The sequence below is a fragment of the Schistocerca americana genome, chromosome 4 (genome assembly GCF_021461395.2).
Source record: "Schistocerca americana isolate TAMUIC-IGC-003095 chromosome 4, iqSchAmer2.1, whole genome shotgun sequence".
NCBI classification, from domain to species: domain Eukaryota; kingdom Metazoa; phylum Arthropoda; class Insecta; order Orthoptera; family Acrididae; genus Schistocerca; species Schistocerca americana.
In genome coordinates, this window is record NC_060122.1 from 226,170,938 (window position 1) to 226,192,170 (window position 21,233).

Consider the following 21,233-nt stretch of genomic DNA (forward strand, 5'->3'; position numbering starts at 1 on the left):
CTAAAATTATCCACGTTCTCACGGGAAATACTCACCCGTCGTTCACCTCTTGTACGCGTACAATACTACGTTTCACAAAATAACCCAATGGACCCAAAACTTCATCATCCTCCAATGGTTCAATAACAAATACTGTACCCACAGGTAGATCTGACTCCACACTTACCCAAAGCGACTTCCCGGTGCCACCAGACACACACACATGCGAATTAAGCTTTAATGCTAATGTAAGCAGTTCAATTGGTTTGCTCATTACGTTGAATGCCCCTTGCGACAGCTCTGCATCGGCAACAGTTTCCCCTAGCTGGAATAACATTCCACCAAGTTCCACAGTTTGTTGTCCTAGGTCAATTTTGGCATGATGTTGATGCAAGAAATCAACTCCTAGGATCATGTCGTAGCCCTCGCTTACCCATGGTACTACCTCCCTGCATGCATCAAATCAGACTTTCCCTATGCTAAAGTCAACTGTCACTGAGCCCAAAGCTGTGACATCCTTATCTCCCACTCCATGCAACCTATAACATGTCCCGTACGACCACACTTATAACATTTTATACCCGCTGTTAACACTGTTTGTCTATCACGTACCCCTGTTGCCGCATCTATTTCCTCAGATTGGATTACCAGCTGAATGGCCGAATAAAAATCTTTCAAAGTCCCTTCACACACTTTCGGCAATATATGCACCAGTAACTCCCTCAAAAATACATCAAGTGCCCTTTGCTCGGCTTCCTGCAACAGAACACCGTTCGCTTCATCACTCTGCCCCAACTCATAAGTGTACTCGTTAATTTCTCTTATTCTGTCTGCAAATTTCTCTACCATCTCCTCCTGTCTCTTCATCATTGTACTCAACCTCTCCCTAAAGTACCAAGAGCTATTCTGTTTCTTGTATCTTTGTAAAATCCCCTCCTTCAACTGCTTAAACTGTCCTGCCTTCCTTAAGGCCTCAGAACACCTTACATATGTCTTCGCTTCACCCGTCAATGTAATCTTGGCTACATGTAACAACTGTTCATCAGACCAACCATTCATCACAGCTGAAGTGTCCAAGTCCTCCACAAATGAACCCACATCCTCAGATGCCTTGCCAGAAAACAGAATAACCAAACTCGCAGCAGCTGGATCAATCTCCTGCTGTGGCACCCTAGGCAAAAACAACTGATCCGATGCGGTTTCCCACTCACTTCTAGATGTTAATTCACTTCTCAACTGCATATTGCCAGCTGTCAATTGTGCTACCTTTTACAACAAAATCCGTACCACTTCCGGTTCTGACACACCTTGCGTCCCTGACTCTGCCATTGTGTTGCTTTCGTTCCCAGTTTTTCCCGAAACAAAACATTGAAGTACAAGAATAACCTGACTTTCTACAGCTCCATATCGTCATACTCAGTATCATCATACACCCATAATAAAGTAATCAAATGCCATGAAAAACAACATCTTACTGCCCCAAACCTACTAACACTTATTCTGACAATAAAAGAAAATAATATGGCTATGCAAAACATCTAAAATGGCCTGCCAGGAGGGGGGCAAAAAAGAGAGAGAGCGAAAGAGAGAGAGAGAGAGAGAGAGAGAGAGAGAGAGAGATCCAACACTCAAAAAGAAAGACTGGCAGTGGGCTCGAATGTCGTACTGTACAGACGACGCACACTATTCTAACACCAAATGTAGTAGCAACTTCTGACACCGAATGTAACACCACCACCAAATGTAGCAGGAAGAGGTAGAAGGCATCGTATTAAGACTCGTCTGAGTTTCCCAAGTGATTTATTATTTCCAGCTAAAGTGCCCCCCAGTCCTCTCAGTCTGCGTCACTGGGTCCTGCAATGCTGAGAGCACCACTCCGCTGTCTGTGAAATGGCTGCCTCAGCGACCAATGCAGCACACTGCTATGTGTCAGCCTTGTATGGCCGCGGAGTTGTGGCAACGTCAGGATGCGTCTGCAGTCGACTCAACGGTCTCCATCCCTGTTGTCTCAGCGCCACTCGCAGGAAGCCGTAGGGCGGCCCGCTGCATGCTTCTTTGCCATCACGGTAACCATATTTACTCGATTCTAAGCCGCACTTTTTTCCGGTTTTTGTAACCCAAAAAACCGCCTGCGGCTAAGAATCGAGTGCAAAATAAGTGGAAGTTCTGAAAAATGTTGGTAGGTGCCACCACAACTAACTTCTGCCATCGAATATATGTAGCACTACACAGGCATGCTTTGCAGGCACAAAGATAAATATTGGCACCAAAACCTCTGCATCACTAAATAAATTAAAAAAAAAAAAAGGTGGAAGACAAGCTTTTTTTCTCCGCCCTGAGTTTCGACCACTGCATTCTCATACATTATCCAACGAAGTAAATACAAATTCCGTAATGTTCATCTTCGAATGTAGCAGCCTTTCAATGTACTACGAAAATCTGACTGGCAAGACTGTTTGGGATGTTTGTGAATATGGCCAACTCTACATTCTGTATGTTTTCCTACCTGTGACGAGATGGTTGCTAATAGGAACTTTTATGAACTGTGAATCACATGCAGTATTCTCTTCACCATAAGAATAATACGATTGTAAACATTTTGCCATGTATTCCTTCGTGTTACCTGCTATCTCATTTAAATCCTGTCTGCCTAATAAACTACGAAACTAGAGTGAGACAACAGCAAATGCGGAAGAATATGCATATCATGTCATGTTTATATTTGTATTATTCTTATGCTGAATAGTGAAACAGTCAGAAATGAAGCACGGCAACTGACTAGATTTTTAAAAGATTTTCAAACGGAGAAAAATTTTCGCTAAACTTTCATTCAGAACATCTATCACATGCAGACTATTATTTGGTTTCTTGTTGATCATTATCGAAGAAAGCAGCAGTGCAACTAACAACAAACAGCAGTCTCTAGCCATTATTTCGCTAATGAGACGATTCCTCTTCTTCTTCTTCAAGCGGCGGTAGCGTGCACAAAAGCAAGCCATGCCGCGAGCGGCGACAGGTCGTAAACACTCATTATCAGGATGCATGGCACAGTACAATAACGCATTTTGAGCTCAGAGTGACGGAAACACCTATAAGAAAGAGAACGGCACTTATCAGATCAAAGAAAAATAAGCAATCAATTCAAACCAGACGAAGCACTTGAAAAAGGAAGCGTACCCGTATAAATACGGATGGAGCGCCTGATGCATAGCGATGACTACCTGGTAAAGCTTAACTGTTCAGCTTACCACACGAACCAAACTACTGTAGCTATATCATCATTCATTTGACCTAAATTGTGTCTCATATTACAATGGACCAACTTTGTTTTGGTTTGGAGGTGCGGTCTAAAACGTTTCCCCTTGAATTTCAAGTCTCAAATTTCAGGTGCGACTTAGATTTGGGAAAAATTTCTTTCCTTAATTTCGAGTCTCATTTTTCAGGTGCGGCTTAGATTCGAGTGTGGTTTAGATTCGAGTAAATACGGTAGGTTCATGGTGACAAGTGCCTGCGATCTGACAGCCAAATCTGCAGCCCTCGCCTCGGGATGCCTCCGGTGTTTGTTGGGAGCCAACAAGACTGCTCGCGGTACTGAGCCGTGGCGTGACCCACCACTGGCTGGCTGTGGACCCTGCTTTGGTCTCAGAGGGTCAAACCAGCGACCTGCCGTGGACTGGAATGCTGGCACCCCATCTGCTGGTGCGTGTAGCTGGTGGTGTGACATGCCCTGCCGTCTAGGAGAGCTGTCACATTTGAATGCTTTGTTAGTGAACTAGCACGTATTTATATGCGGCTGTGCACCTGTTTTGCTAAACGCGCCACTCCGTGTCACATACTCATAACACTTAGGTTGGCCAGTGGGGCCCCTTCTCCTTGTGACTTGTGCCATGCAAACTGCTTGTTGTACCTTTCCCAGCAGTTCTACGCCCCTGTGGTCTCTATTTTACTTCCAACTGCTGGCTGTAACTTGCACGCTCAGAAATATTTCATCAAAACTGACTTTTCCTATCCCAAATGGTAGTGCCGCTACAACAGTAAGAAAATTCAAGAAATTAGAAACAATACTGAGGCTTACTGACTATCATTCTTCCCATGTGCCATTCTCATGTGGAACAGGGTAGGAGGTTCAGTTAGTGGTACCAGAAATGTGGTATCATAGTCAGTCGATACCACTTGGGGGCAATTGTTCAGGCTCAGAGGTTGGCATTGGAAGTTCTGTGGTTATCCGACAGTGGAAGAGACAGTGACCAGCTCAGTCCAACCACTAGCTGCACAAATGCCACACCCTCTGAGCCGAGGCATCACTGGAAGTGCTATGGGTCACTACGATAAAGAGAGCACCTGACTGCAGATTGTGCTCAGTTCTGGAGTGGCAGACGAGTTCTTGCTAAATTGTTGTGTAGCTCCATTCTAGATCACCCTAGGGTTGACGTAATGTAGTTGAAACAAGTACTTTCGGCAATGAGATCACTTGGTCACTTCAAGAAGTACCTTCCACCACACACCATTAGGTGGCTTAGGGAGTATGATGTACATGTAGGTGTAAAATAAATTTGTGGGAATTTACGGTCTCTTATCAACTTGATCACATAAAAGATAGCAGCATTTATCCCAGCACCCCTTTGGGTTAAAATAGGTTGCAGTGAGAAAGCTACATCTGGCAATATATCTCTAAGTGCCGCAATAGGTGCTTTCAAGGAGATTCAGCATATTCACATTGTAATATTTTCCACATCCTTTAGGTTAGAATAAAATATTTTAATTGCTTTCCCGCCCATCATCATGTACGGGAAAGCATTACTTAACAACAATAGGAGCCTTTTTTTATTCAAAATTTATTGGCATAAAGCAGACTTTTACCGACATCTACCAAGCTGAACTAGGGCACTTGAGTTCACTATGAAGTTTACAGATCGTAAAAAATTCACAAAATTACTTGTTCTCTGCACTTTTAGTATGATTCATACGAAAGGGGGGAGGGGAGAGGGAGGGGGAGAGAGAGAGAGAGAGAGGGGGGGGGGGGGGAGAGGGAGAGAAGAAACTGCAATAAAAGATATCATCCTGCACGATATTGCAATATATGCACCGAAGCCAGAAAATTGATATTATATACATTACTAATGTCTAAATTGTTGCAGTTATACTGATGAAAACTTCAACATATGCACTTACTCCCCTAATGACCACAACATACAAACATTCATGCAACATGCATTTGCACAGGAATCTGAGCTCAAATGATTATATTGTCCCCCTAACGTGGCAGACTTGCAGCAATATAACACAGGCGATGGTGTCAAGTCAGCATTATGTCGACTTCGCTATGTATAGCTGCCATTGCTAATGGCCAAATAAAGTTTTGCTGAGACGCTACTTATACACGTCCATCCAGCCACCAGGCTCATTGGAGCTGGCAGCTGTAGCCAGGCAGCCATCATGCTACTGAACCTTCCACGCATAGCCTGGACAGCCACTGCTCATCTTCACCCCAGCACTCAAACATCGAGGTATGAAGTTTGGGGTCAACCACGTTGCCCCACCAGCACATTGCTGCCTCGTACTGCAGCTGCTACTTGTAAGTACCAGCTGGGCAACAGAGCCAGCAATTGCCAGCTGCTGACTTAGTATCTGACTGTGTCAGCTATGCCATGCCACCATGCTACTGCTCAAACCAGGCACCACAGTACTGCCCTACTCTGCATAAACGGGAGTTTGACACCCGACTGTGCACACGGGAAGAGGACACACATACATTTATTCAGCTAAGCATTACGAAATTTGGTGTTAAATGAAGAGTACATCTCAGCTGCAAAATTCTTGCTGACTGGTTTTCGCCTCCAAGTCCACCGTTGAACCCACAATGCCTATATGGGAGAGAAGTAGCGCCATCCTGACACCCAGAAGAATGTCTTTCCACCTGTCTGGTAGTTGTTGAACAGTATGTAACTCTTACATTTGGTGGAGGAAGCGGTACTGGTGGAGGTACTTCTGACATTGTCAATGCCATTAGGAGTATGTAGCAGTTTGTGCGACCTCTGGATGCTCCTGGGTGCTGTATGTCCTATGCATTTCCATTCCCCTTGTCTGCATAGAAATACTTCATAAGCAATATGCTGGGAGTGAAGGCAGTTGTACATTATGGAAGAGGGCTGTGGGATGAACCCATAACACATGTGAGATGTATTCAGTGTAACCTGCTAGGTCATTCCACTCTGTGCCGAGTCCCACATTGGAGGAGTAGGCGAAGAGGGGCACTATACCAGACAGCAGGAAACGTGCTTGGCTGAAGAAGAGTAAGACTTGGTGCTGGAGCAGTATGTGTGAGTGTAAATAGTACTGTACACACTCGAATAATCTGCGCATCCCAATTTTGAGGGAGGGGGGGGGGGGGGGGGAAGTTCTTTTTGCTATAATTTGTTTTATTTACAAAAAAATTGTTCTAAAGTAATGATGTTTTCAAAATGACATATATAAATTGGTTTGAAGAAACGTGTAATCTTCACATACTGTTGTACAGGTTCATAAATCATTAAAACGTAACCTCTTCAGCTGTGTGCAGCTGGCCAGCTGGCTGCCCCATTAGCCAGGCAGTTGGCCTGGTAACATTACCTTCACCATCTGGGACTCTAGGCCTACTTACAATAGCAAAAAGAGAGAGAAAGAGAAAGAGAGAGAGAGAGAGAGAGAGAGAGAGAGAGAGAGAGAGAGAGAGAGAGATATTGCCATGTATAAGAACTTATTGTTAATATGTGCAATAAAATATTTTAGTCAATATCGACCAGCATGCTCCCTTACCTCTCTATTCATCATCATGTTCGTTGTCATCACTAGCGGGACAACAACTGCTGTCATCACCATCTTCCCTTAGAGTGTCGTCCTCTGTTCCATCCAGATACAACATTTTCTGAAGAATTTTTCCACCATTGGTTGTGGAATGGAGTCTCATGCACTTTTCACCCACTCACAAATCTGGGACAAATACGGCCGTTTGATTTTCCGCTCGGTATGAACTTGTGGTTTTCATAAGCCATCCATTGCGTATATAGCTGTTTAAGTGCAGCTTTGAATGACTGATTTGTACACGCATCTAGTGGTTGTAGGATGGATGTTAGGTCTCCAGAGGGATAATGACCAATTCTGATTCCCTTTTTGTAATTTGTCCTGCACTTCCTTAGTTGTATGTCCGCAGAAGCCGTCCAGAACCAGCATGTTACACAAATTCAGTAACGCACCAGGACGATGTTGCCAAACATGTGTCACCCAATCACAAAGTCATTGTCCATCCACTCTTTTGGATTGCCTCTCACTCATATTTTCGGAGTAGTTTTCATTTTAAATATCACATAAGGTGGTAGCTTTCATCCATTGCCAGTTATGCACAACATCACTGTACACCTTTGCTTCTCACTGCCGCCAGTTCCAATCATGATGCTGGATTCTCCTTTCCTGTTCACGGTGTTGTTGACCAGCATCTCAAAACACACTGGTGTTTGATCCGTGTTACCAATTTGCAATAATATATAGGACTGTTTGCGTCACAGATTTATCACGTAATGATGAAAATGCATTATTTTTTCCTCGCAATTGCCTGAAAGCAATTGAGCAATTATAGTTTTCCTCCAGAACCCTAATCCATTTTGGATGAAAAATATTGAAAGCCAGCCCCAGCTAGCTTTGAAACTGGTAATGCCTAGTTCTTTGGCTAAAGCGAATGCTTTAAGTTGGCACATTTCATTCATCAGCTCACATACATATTGTAGCGTATCACCTACAGAATTGCAGAGCCCTTTTTTCGAGGTTCGGATGCTTCGCTTTTTGGCCACGAAATGCCTGGCGATTACTGTTAGTTTCTTGAAGCTGCATTTTGTTTTTTCGCTAGTCATGAATACAGCTCTCACTCACATCGTACTTTCTTCCTGCTGTACAGTTTCCAATGTTCTTGGCTTCTTCAATAATGTTCAGTTTTTCTTTAGCAATGTATGAGTGATAACCAGAACTTGTAGCTATAATTAACAAGTTTGAAAATGTTGTTAAGGCTTCACTTTTGACATGCCACAGACTGAGACCATAACAATGCAATAGTATAATGAGATCTATTGCTGGAGGCAGAGTAGTACCAACATTCTTTTTAATAATTCACGCCCCCCAGTTTTTTGTTCTTAAATTCAGGAAAAAGCATGCATGGCTTATCCTGTAGATAAGTGTGTATATAGTAGACAAGCGTAGGTGCAATTTAGTAAAAGTGGAGTTGTCATGTGGGTTATAAATATAAGAGTCATCAAGGGATCTAAGCTAGTGGACATGTGGATTGGCATCAACAGAGTGCCACACTGAAACTAAAAAATGTTTTATTTGCAGCAGTTAGGTACACGTCCCAGTTATTTCTCTACTTAGCTAACGCTCCAACTTAGGAACTTTTCGTAGCACAGTACCAACTTTCCAGTATCTTCATCATAGATGGTAGCCCACTGTACCTTCTGCCAATTCCCTGCACTGATCTGCAGCTCCCTGTCCGTGCCAAAACACTGCTTTTATAGCCAGCACTTAAGGTGAGTGAAGAGATCAAGATCAGAGAGAGCTAATTTTGGGCTGTATAGTGGGTGATTGTCACAAAGAAGGAAATGCACAACAGCTGAATACGACGGAACCCTCAGCAGGCACTTCACACTTGGCGAGACGCTTTACTGGTCTAAGCATCTTTATGAACTCCATACACACTCAGATCTGAAAAGTGCAACACGATGCGATCAACTGACACACTAGAGACACTGTGCAACACAAATGCACACAGTTTCTTTGAATTTTCACTGTGGTTTCAACTTTGTGACTAAATGGTGTATGGTGGAAAAAAACTCATAGATTTAAGTATTAGGAAGTTTTTTCTGAAGGTTTTGTTGGGTGTGTAGTTTTGCACGGAAGCGAAACATGGACGATAAGCAGTTCAAACAAAAAGAGAATAAAAGCCTTTGGAGTATGTTGCTACATAAGACTGCTGACAATTGAATGGGTAACTCACATAAGTAATAAGGAAGTACTGAATAAAATTGAGGAGAAAAAAAAAGGCATTACTTAAGTAAAAGAGAGGATTGATCGATAGGATACATTCTGAGATACTAAGAAATCATCAGGTTAGTATTGGGGGATGTGTGAGGGGTAAAAATTGTAGAGGTAGACCATGAGACAAATACAGTTGTTGTTGTTGTGGTCTTCAGTCCTGAGACTGGTTTGATGCAGCTCTCCATGCTACTCTATCCTGTGCAAGCTTTTTCATCTCCCAGTAACTACTGCAGCCTACATCCTTCTGAATCTGCTTAGTGTATTCATCTCTTGGTCTCCCTCTACGATTTTTACCCTCCATGCTGCCCTCCAATACTAAATTGGTGATCCCTCGATGTCTCAGAACATGTCCTAACAACCGATCCCTTCTTCTAGTCAAGTTGTGCCACAAGCTCCTCTTCTCCCCAATTCTATTCAATACTTCCTCATTAGTTATGTGATCTACCCATCTAACCTTCAGCATTCTTCTGTAGCACCACATTCCAAAAGCTTCTATTCTCTTCTTGTCCGAACTATTTATCGTCCATGTTTCACTTCCATACATGGCTACACTCCATGCAAATACTTTCAGAAACGACTTCCTGACTCGATGTTAACAAATTTCTCTTCTTCAGAAATGCTTTCCTTGCCATTGCCAGTCTACATTTTATGTCGTCTCTACTTCGACCATCATCAGTTATTTTGCTCCCCAAATAGCAAAACTCCTTTACTACTTTAAGTGTCTCGTTTCCTAATCTAATTCCCTCAGCATCATCCGACTTAATTCAACTACATTCCATTATCCTCGTTTTGCTTTTGTTGATGTTCATCTTATACCCTCCTATCAAGACACTGTCCATTCCGTTCACCTGCTCTTCCAAGTCCTTTGCTGTCTCTGACAGAATTACAATGCCATCAGCGAACCTCAAGGTTTTTACTTCTTCTCCATGGATTTTAATACCTACTCCGAACTTCTCTCTTGTTTCCTTTATCGCTTACTCAATATAACATCGGGGATAGGCTAAAACCCTGTCTCACTCCCTTCCAACCACTGCTTCCTTTTCATGCCCCTTGACTCTTATAACTGCCATCTGCTTTCTGTACAAATTGTAAATAGCCTTTCGCTCCCTGTATTTTACCCCTGCCGCCTTCAGAATTTGAAAGAGAGTATTCCAATCAACATTGTCAAAAGCTTTCTCTAAGTCTACAAACGCTAGAAACGTAGGTTTGCCTTTCCTTAATCTTTCTTCTAATATAAGTCGTAGGGTTAGTATTGCCTCACGTGTTCCAACATTTCTACGGAATCCAAACTGATCTTCTCCGAGGTCGGCTTCTATCAGTTTTTCCATTCGTCTGTAAAGAATTCGCGTTAGCATTTTGCAGCTGTGGCGTATTAAACTGATAGTTCAGTAATTTTCACATCTGCCAACACCTGCTTTCTTTGGGATTGGAATTATTATATTCTTCTTGAAGGCTGAGGGTATTTCGCCCGTCTCATACATCTTGCTCACCATACGGTAGAGTTTTGTCAGGACTGGCTCTCCCAAGGCGGTCAATAGTTCTAATGGAATGTTGTCTACTCCGGGGGCCTTGTTTCGACTCAGGTCTTTCAGTGCTCTGTCAAACTCTTTACGCAGTATCATATCCCCCGTTTCATGTTTATCTACCTCCTCTTCCATTTCCATAATATTGTCCTCAAGTATGTCGCCCTAGTATAGACCCTCTATATGCTCCTTCCACCTTTCTGCTTTCCCTTCTTTGCTTAGAACTGGGTTTCCATAAAAGCTCTTGATATTCATGCAAGTGGTTCTCCTTTCTCCAAAGGTCTTTCTAATTTTCCTGTAAGCAGTATCTATCTTACCCCTAGTGAGATAAGCCTCTACACCCTTACATTTGTCCTCTAGCCATCCCTGCTTAGCCATTTTGCACTTACTGTCGATCTCATTTTTGAGACGTTTGTATTCCATTTTGCCTGCTTCATATACTGCAGTTTTATATTTTCTCCTTTCATCAATTAAATTCAATATTTCTTCTGTTACCCAAGGGTTTCTACTAGCCCTCGTCTTTTTACCTATTTGATCCTCTGCTGCCTTCACTATTTCATCCCTCAAAGCTACCCATTCTTCTTCTACTGTATTTCTTTCCCCCAGTCCTGTCAATTGTTCCCTTATGCTCTCCCTGAAACTCTCTACAACCTCTGGTTCTTTCAGTTTATCCAGGTCCCATCTCCTTAAATTCCCACCTTTTTCCAGTTTCTTCAGTTTTAATCTATAGTTCATAACCAATAGATTGAGGTCAGAGTCCACATCTGCCCCTGGAAATGACCTACAATTTAAAACCTGGTTCCTAAATCTCTGTCTTACCATTATATAATCTATCTGATACCTTTTAGTATCTCCAGGATTCTTCCATGTATACAACCTTCTTTCATGATTCTGGAACCAAGTGTTGGCTATGATTAAGTTATGCTCTGCGCAAAATTCTACCAGGCGGCTTCCTCTTTCATTTCTTAGCCCCAATCATATTCACCTACTATGTTTCCTTCTCTCCCTTTTCCTACAGACGAATTCCAGTCACCCACGACTATTAAATTTTCGTCTCCCTTCACTACCTGAATAATTTCTTTTATCTCATCATAGATTTCATCAATTTCTTCGTCATCTGCAGAGCTAGTTGGCATATAAACTTGTACTACTGTAGTAGGTGTGGGCTTTGTGTCTATCTTGGCCACAATAATGCGTTCACTATGCTGTTTGTAGTAGCTTGCCCGTACTCTTATTGTTTTATTCATTATTAAACCTACACCTGCGTTACCCCTATTTGATTTTGTATGTATAGCCCTGTATTCACCTGACCAAAAGTCTTGTTCCTCCTGCCACTGAACTTCACTAATTCCCACTATATCTAACTTTAACCTATCCAGTTCCCTTTTTAAATTTTCTAACCTACCTGCCTGATTAATGGATCTGACATTCCACGCTCCGATCCGTAGAACGCCAGTTTTCTTTCTCCTGATAATGACGTCCTCTTGAGTAGTCCCCGCCCGGAGATCCGAATGGGGGACTATTTTACCTCTGGAATATTTTACCCAAGAGGACGCCATCATCATTTAATCATACAGTAAAGCTGCATACCCTCGGGAAAAATTACGGCTGTAGTTTCCCCTTCCTTTCAACCGTTCGCAGTACCAGAACAGCAAGGCCATTTTGGTTAGTGTTACAAGGCCAGATCAGTCAATCATCCAGACTGTTGCCCCTGCAACTACTGAAAAGGCTGCTGCCCCTCTTCAGGAACCACACGTTTGTCTGGCCTCTCAACAGATACCCCTCCGTTGTGGTTGCATCTACGGTACAGCTATCTGTATTGTTGAGGCACACAAGCCTCCCCACCAACGGCAGGTCCTTGGTTCATGGGGAGGACAAATACAGTAAGCAGGATCAAATGGATGTAGGTTGCAGTAGTTACTCGGAAATGAAGAGGCTTGTTGATGATAGGGTAGTGCGGAAAGCTGCATCAAACCAGTCTTCAAACTGAAGACCACGACAACAATATCTAAATTGCAAAGTATAATGCTAATAAGATTTTTTTGCAGTGCTGAAGATGGGCAATTTTATGGACAAAGCTGGAAAGAAAGCGAAAGGTGGTGGTGGTGGAGAGTGAGGGGATGGGGAGGTTGGGGAAGGAGACTCAGAACGGGTGGGGGGGGGGGGGGGGAGGGGGGCGAGAGGGAGGGGGGGGGAGGAGGGGACATTTACATATCAATATAATGTTAGGAGAGGAGGAGGAGGAGGAGAAGCGTGACAAGTAGACTGAAGAAGTTCACTGAATACCTTGAAGCAAAAATATGGGGAAAGCTCCTCTCTGTTGCAGCCAATTTCCAGACAATCCAGCGATAATGGTTCTGAATCCATCCAGCAGGTATTAGAGATTTGTCCACATTAGGACTAGTTACAAAAGCTTGTTCCACTTCTTGCACACCAGCAAACCCATCCAAATCAAATTCCAAAGATGTATCATCCGCAGCTTGAAGAGCTTGACAGTCTTCTTCCCTAGAGAACAAAAAAGTTAAACCTTGCTAAAACTTTAAAGCAACAGTTGAAAACTACATATTTCACAAACAAAAGACATAATTAAGTACATAGTGAAGAAGATAAATCAAAACTGTGCTCCAGTGATTTTTAAAAAATTGTGTCTTTGGAAAAATAGAAGAAATTATGTATGTAAAAGTAGTAAAAAAATTAAGAGTTAATCTTAACTCAGAAGCAGCTGACATTAATAAAATGTATGCACTGGAACAGAATCCAAAGAAGTGGACACACCACAGCAATGACAGGTAAAGATAATTTTGTGCAATAGGGTAGGAAAAAAAAAGTAGAAAAGATCGCTGCCTGAAGAAACTTCAATATAATACACAAAACAAAGAATGTAACAGTATTATGAAGACAAAACTTGCTACTCACCATATAATGGAGACGCCGAGTTGCAGATAGGCACAAGAAAAAGACTCTCACAAACAAAGCTTTCAGCCATTACAGCCTTCATCAACAACAGATGACAGACACACGCACATGCACACGCACGCGAGCACACACACACACACACACACACACACACACACACACACACACACACACACACGACTGGTGTCTCTGGCAACTGAAACCATACTGCGAGCAGCAGCACCATTGCATGATGGGAGTGGCGACTGGGTGGGGGTAAGGAGGAGGCTGGGGCGGGGAGAGGGAGTGATAGTATGGTGGGGGTGGCGGACAGTGAAGTGCTGCAGGTTAGACGGAGGGCAGGGGCAGGGGAGAGGTGGAGAGGGCGGGGGGGGGGGGGGGGGGGGGGTAGTGAAAAAGGAGAGATGTAAAAGACTGGGTGTGATGGTGTAATGATGGCTGTGTAGTGCTGGAATGGGAGCAGGGAAGGGGCTGGGTGGGTGAGGACAGTGACTAGCAAAGGGTGAGGACAGGAGAGTTACGGGAATGTAAGACGTATTGCAGGGAAAGTTCCCATCTGCGCAATTCACAAAAGCTGGCGTTGGTGGGAAGGATCCATAGGGCACAGGCTGTGAAGCAGTCATTGAAATGAAGGATGTTATGTTTGGCAGCGTGTTCAGCAACAGGGTGGTCCACTTGCTTCTTGGCTACAGTTTGTCAGTGGCCATTCATGTGGACAGACAGCTTGTTGGTTGTCATGCCTACATAGAATGCAGCACAGTGGTTGCAGCTTAGCTTGTAGATCACGTGACTGGTTTCAATGTTAGCCCTGCCTTTGATGGGATATGTGATGTTAGTGACCGGGCTGGAGTAGGTAGTAGTGGTGGTGGTGGTGGTGGTAGGAGAATGTATGGAACAGGTCTGGAATCTAGGTCTATTACACGGGTATGGGCTATGAGGTAAGGGATTGAGAGCAGGGGTTTTGTAAAGATGGACAAGTATATTGTGTAGGTTTGGTGGACGGCAGAATACCACTGTGGGAGGGGTGGGAAGTACAGTGGGCAGGACATTTCTCATTTCAGAGCATGATGAGAGGTAGTTGAAACCCTGGGGGAGAATGTAATGCAGTTCCTCCAGTCCTGGGTGGCACTGAGTTATGAGGAGAATGCTCCTCTGTGGCCAGACAGTGGGACTTTAGGAAGTGGTTGTGACAAAGCAAGTTGGGATAATTTTACTTCCCCCATTGTTTTGCCATCTGCCTACTTAAGATTCATTTTTTCATTTTGGACTAATTTCCATTAAAATATGTGAGTATAATCTGCATTTTCATAAAAAAGAAAGGTTGGCCCTCACTTATAAAGAATTTAACACCAGGTCTAATTTTGTGCTTAGTTTTATGTATGTAATTGATTTTCTAATTTATTTAGACTATTCCTAGTTAGTATCTTTTGTTACAGGGTGAAATCAGTAATTGTTTTGTAACTTAAATTCTATTGTTGACTTATAAAGGAATATAAGTTTGGTACTAATTGTAAACAATTGGAGGAACAACTAATAGTATTCTTAAAGGATCTATTTGGCTCTATTCGAAAACATGTTAGCAAAGCCGGCCCTTAATTAATTCCAAAGTAATTAACAGGCTGTGTTTGTGGAACAGGAGGAGTGCGGAGGGGGGGGGGGAGGGGGGGGGGGGGTAAGGTTCTGAGAAGGGGACAGGACTATGCAGGTGAGTTGACAGAATCTAACACATGTATAGTACTGGAGTGGGAGCAGGAAAGGTCTAGGCAGGGGAGGACAAGGATTAGTGGAGGTTGAAGCCACAGAGGTTATAGAAATGAAGAATATATTGCAGGGAGAGTATCCACCTGTGCAGTTCAGAAACGCTAGCATTGGTTGGAAGAATCAAGATGACAAGCACACTGTGTTGGGTGGCATGCTTAGTAGCTGTGTCGTCCATTTGTCTCCTGACCAAAGTTTAACAGTGACCATTCATGTGAATAGACAGTTTGTTATTTGTGATGCTGTGTAGAAAGCAGCACAGTGGTTGCTAATAAGTTGGCAGACTTTCAAAAGTGACCCTGCCTTTGATGGGGTAGGAAATGCATGCAAAATGACTGGAGTTGGCAGTACAGGTAGGATGTGTGGGACAGGTCTCACATCTAGAGCTGTTGCAGGGATATGAGACATGCGGAAAGGGGTTGGGAGCAGGAGTGGACAAAGATATTCTGTAGGTTGTATGGGCAGCAGAACACCACTGTGGGAGGAGTAAAAAGGATATTTGTCATTTCAGGGCACAACGAGAGGCAGTTGCAAGCCTGGTAGGTCCTGCACACTTAGCAGCCCTGTAGTGTCCCCACCACCTCCCTGTACCTTTCCAAGGCAGCACTAGCATGTCCCCCATCCCTCCTACCCTGTTATCCCTCTCCCTCCCTGCCACTCCCCCCTCCCCCCCAAGTCTCTTTTGTACCTCAACTACTCACCCCAGCAGAGATTGCTGCTTATCTCAGATGCAATCAAAGTCAGGCTGCAGCACTCAGAGGTAACAGTAACCATTTATGAGTGAGTTAATCTTGTGAGAGTGTGTAGGAGTTTTTTTAAAGTCTGATGGAGGACTTAGTCTGATCGCCGAATTTAGCTAGCATTCTTTTTCACTGTGCAGTTATGATTCTGTTTGGGTAATATTTCCTGTGTTTATCCGAAGATATGGTTGTCTTCATATCTGCAGTTACTGGGCACTTTCTGGCTCAGTCTGAAAACTTCCTGATGATTTGAAGTACTACAGCACAATCGGTCAGCTGTGCTACAATGTCCAGATATTCACAGCTCTTCTATTTATTTGAACTCTTAAATTTTTCCCACTCTATCAGGTGGTATTCATATTTTCTTGCTATCTTTAATAATTCAGTATTATTTCATTCACAGTAACTGGAAGACAATGAAATTCTCTGTAGGTGGCATGCATCTGCATACCCACCTCAGAATGCATAATTCCAGGGAACACATTACTTCACTTATGATGGATTATGATGTTTCACCCAACAATGCACACTGTCACAATGTACAAAAATAGACAGTCGCTGTGTAGGGTCCTGAGTTTGGCTTCAGCTGCCAGAGACTGTGGTCATGTGTGTGTGTGTGTGTGTGTGTGTGTGTGTGTTTACTTTCGATGAAAGCCTTGTTGGCCAAACACTCACTTTTCGACAGTCTTTACGTTGTGCCTATCTGCGACTTAGCGTCTCCGCTATATGACGAGTAGCAACTATCCTTTTCATAATACTTTTACAGTCCATCCTGGATTTTCCATTGTTTAACAATGATAGTAATTAACTAACAACACATGGTAAATTATTTATATGATAATGAGATATTTCTATCACTATCTTGATCCTAGATGCGATAAATTAATTTTTTGAACATTTGTGTTCTCATTCCAGCTGTAGCACTGAATGAAAAACACAGTTTGGATAACAGGATGCTGCAGGCTACAACCCTTAGTCAAAGGTTGTAGCATGGAGTAGACAACACAATTAAATTTTGCATCAGTATTTGCCAACATACACACAACATTTACATTTAACATAAACAGCATTCCTTTCTGTTTAAATAAAGTTAATATTTTTAAAATATTGAAACTGGTAACATGTTAAAGTCATGAGCTGCCTAGCTGTTGCCTCCAGAGAAAAAAATGGGAAATTCAAATAAGATGATGTTGAATATAAGTACACTAAAAAGAAGGTATGGGGAGAAAGTGGACTGTGAAGAATAAGAAAACTAAATATCAGATGACTGGACAAAATCACGTACATAATTGTACCCTTTATTTTATGCCACTGATCTATTAAAGACACAAAATCAATAAATAAACCATGACAAGCATTAATAAATAAACATACCTGTAAAAATCACGAGCAGAAAATTTAAAAAATTCAGCAGTTTTGGATGTCACATTTATTACAGATTTCTTCACTCCAAACTGAAGAAGCTGTAAGGAAAAAAAAATGATCAAATTAGCAGCCTATATACACAAGACATCATAAAGAAATCAATTTAAATCTGCTACAATATACAGACAATACTTATTTCACATATGCTTGTTTCATTCTGACAATGCACTCTTTCCAGTTATCTCCAGTATTACCGTTGGAGATGGCTAGCCAGTTGCAGGCTAGGCGGAGCAAATGTAGAATACTTCTTTGTTCGTAATCCTTAAACATACTTAGACAGACACACACAATATGGCTCGATTGCACAGTGGGTAAGTGGCAGACTTCATACTCAAAGCTCTAGTGTTTGATCCCCAGTCAGTCAGTCTAAGGATTTTATTTTTTATTATTTTTTTCTGACACTTTTTCCTTCTTTCCCCTATGGCAATGATTTTTAATGTAAAAAATGCCAAACAGCATGATGGGAAAAAATTGCAATACCAAAAGATAATTAAAGTAATGAAATTGCAGACATACATCTGACTAGTCAACATATTTACGTGATTAGCATTGCAAGATCACAGGTTAATGCGAGCATGAGATAAGCCATTGCAAATGTGAAATACTAGTACATTAGTAACCTGTATAACCACCAGAATGTTGAATACAAACATGCAAATGTGCTTGCATTCTGTTGTACACGTGCCTGGTATCGGTTTGTGGGACGGACTTCCAGGCTTGTTGCATCTGGACGGTAAGTAGAAACTTCCTTCTCATCCCGTACAGTAAGTCACCCCTGATCCGAAGTTCTGGGTGACTTTCCCAAAATCTACCTCTTTTTCCACACCTCTCCAATCCTTTTCCTTCAGCCTTCTTCCTCCCCCTTCAACCCTTCTGCCTGAAGAAGGAGCCACTAGCTCAGAAAGGTTGCCAGTCACAACAGCCTTATGTGTGTGTTCTGCTTTCGCTTGGTGAGTAGATTTTTTATCTATCCAATTAAATAAAAACAGAGTCAGTTTTCATACCAAACTCACTATTATGAATAAGGAAATTTTATCCCCATGCATTTGACAGATCTGAGAGAATTTCTTTGTCTCTGTATTTCTAATTCCTCTGAAACACACGCAGAGGTAATAGTGTCAGAAGATTTTTATATTAAAATGTATCAATAGCTGATGACAAAAATAGAAGCTTCATCCACCTGTTTGAACATATTACACTTAATGTTAAACAAGAGCAAGTTAGAAATGCAAAGTGAAATGGTGCAGTCCCCCACCTCTGCCAAATCTATCACAGTAAATTATTACTGATCTTTCACTCAGCAGCTAATGTGTTGACCTAGTATCAAACAATACAAAAAATAAAACATCTAACTGTTGAAATCACAGCATCCTCCCTCTTGATGAGAGGGGATGATGAGGTCTGGAGAAACAGGACACAGAGAAGTACATGGGAGGTCAGTGGTTTGGTTATTTAGTATAAAGATGTACTGGAAAAAAATTAGTTTCTTACAGGAAGAAGGAAGGAAGATTAGGGCTTAACATCCCATCACCAATGAGATCATTAGACACTTAGCAAAGTCTCATATGGGGAAGGAAATTGGCTGTGGCCTTTCATAGGAACCGTCCTGGCATTCACCCTAAGTGATTTAGGGAAATCATGATGAACCTAAATCAGGATGACTGGACAGAGATATGAACCGTCACACTTGTTGTTATGAGTTCCACGTCTTAAACAGGAAGGCAGTGAGGACAGAGGAAATGACATAAAGGGTTTTGAAGCCATGCCAGGTCATAGATAATGGAAGATGGAATTTTAAAAATGTAAAATAAGATTTAAAGAAATAAAAATAACTAACAACCAGCCTGTGTCATGAAGTGAGAGAGCAGAGAAGACAGTGTATGAGTGTATGAAGTGTAAAGTACATCTACATCTACATGATTACTCTGCAATTCATATTTAAGTGCTTAGCAGAGGGTTCATCGAACCGCAATCATACTATCTCTCTACCATTCCACTCCCGAACAGCGCGCGGGAAAAACGAACACCTAAACCTTTCTGTTCGAGCTCTGATTTCTCTTATTTTATTTTGATGATCATTCCTACCTATGTAGGTTGGGCTCAACAAAATATTTTCGCATTCGGAAGAGAAAGTGGGTGACTGAAATGTTGTAAATAGATCTCGCCGCGACGAAAAAGTCTTTGCTTTAATGACTTCCACCCCAACTCGCATATCATATCTGCCACACTCTCTCCCCTATTACATGATAATACAAAACGAGCTGCCCTTTTTTGCACCCTTTTGATGTCCTCCGTCAGTCCCACCTGGTAAGGATCCCACACCGCGCAGCAATATTCCAACAGAGGACAACCGAGTGTAGTGAAAGCTGTCTCTTTAGAGGACTTGTTGCATCTTCTAAGTGTCCTGCCAATGAAACGCAACATTTGGCTCGCCTTCCCCACAATATTATCTATGTGGTCTTTCCAACTGAAGTTGTTCGTAATTTTAACACCCAGGTACAGGGTGGCGCAGGGAAATGGGAAATTTCGAAATAACGTCATTTCCATGAATAAATTCATAAAACTAGTAATTTATTAATGAAAGTGAATGTATTGAGTACGCCATTATTCAGTATGTCTTTACAATCAAAATGTCCAAAAGTGTCTCTTTACTTTTTAAAGATGACATCGGAAAGATGTTCTCCCATTCGGCATTCACACTCGAACAGCCTGTTATGAAAACTCTGGAATGCAGGGTGTAGCAAATCTTGGGGAATGGCAGTGATTCCGTTTTCAATGCTCTCCTTCAGTTCATGGATTCCGCGATTGTTGCAGGACGTGTATGGTACACCTTGCCTTTAAGATATCCTCACAGGAAGAAGTCGCACACACTAAGATCAGGGTATCTCACAGGCCATGCAATGTCACCGTTACATGAAATAATGCGTCTTCCAAACAATTGACGAACTGCTGCCATCGATTGTCGAGCAGTGTGTGACGTGGCTCCGTCCTGCTGAAACCACATGTTTTCGATGTTAAGATTAAGCTCGTACAGTCTCGGTGTAAAGAATGTTTGAAGCATTTCAACATATCGAGCTGATGTTACTGTCACTGCACTACCATCCACACGTTCAAAAAAATAAGGGCCGATAACACCATGACATGATACAGCACACCATATTGTGACCTTGGCACTATGTAGTGGTCACTGGTGAAACTCACAAGGATTGTCCTGTGCCCAATAACGAAAATTCTGTTTGTTCACGAATCCGTTCAGGTGGAAATGGGCTTCGTCTGATATCCATAAGTTACCAAGGAAATTCACGTCCTCGTTGATTTTAGCCAATATCTGGCTACTAAACTCCATACGTGATGCTGGGTCTCGTTCATGTAAGTGTTGCACAATCTGCAACTTATAGGGATGGAAGTCTAATTCGTGCAGTATTCTTTGTAAGCTTTGTCACTTAATCCCTAGCGAAGATGCATGCTGTCGAACGGAGCGGCGAGGGCTTCTCTCGATTGCAGCTCTAGCAGCTGCAATGTTATGTGGGGTACGTACCGTTGGAATGCCACCTGGAGGTTTCTTTTTCAAGGCAGATCCCGTTTCTTCAAAATTACGCACCCACGTTGTAATCTCATGCACAGATGGGACACGTCCATGATGTCCAAGCTGGTAATGCTGTCGAAATGTTCTCTGCGTGGCAGTCGCACTATCATTATTTTTGTAAAACGCTCTCACAGCTACTGCACGTTCCGCACCAGTCCAATTCTCCATGATTACTATATGGCAATGCGTTCACATCAATTGTACAAAGTTTCAAACATCTGCCGGCGCTATAGTACTGCCAACTGTAAT

General features: G+C 42.4%; 1 protein-coding gene across 1 annotated transcript in view; it reads right to left on the reverse strand.

Annotated features, from left to right (window-relative positions):
• Positions 1-21,233, reverse strand: part of LOC124613364 (breast cancer type 2 susceptibility protein-like) — a 167,236-nt gene that overhangs the window by 123,461 nt on the left and 22,542 nt on the right. Inside the window, exons 3-4 of the mRNA XM_047142063.1 lie at positions 17,348-17,436; positions 12,846-13,064 (exon numbers count right to left, since the gene is read on the reverse strand). Of these exons, the coding sequence (XP_046998019.1) occupies positions 12,846-13,064; positions 17,348-17,436 (308 nt within the window). The remainder of the gene's footprint in view (positions 1-12,845; positions 13,065-17,347; positions 17,437-21,233) is intronic.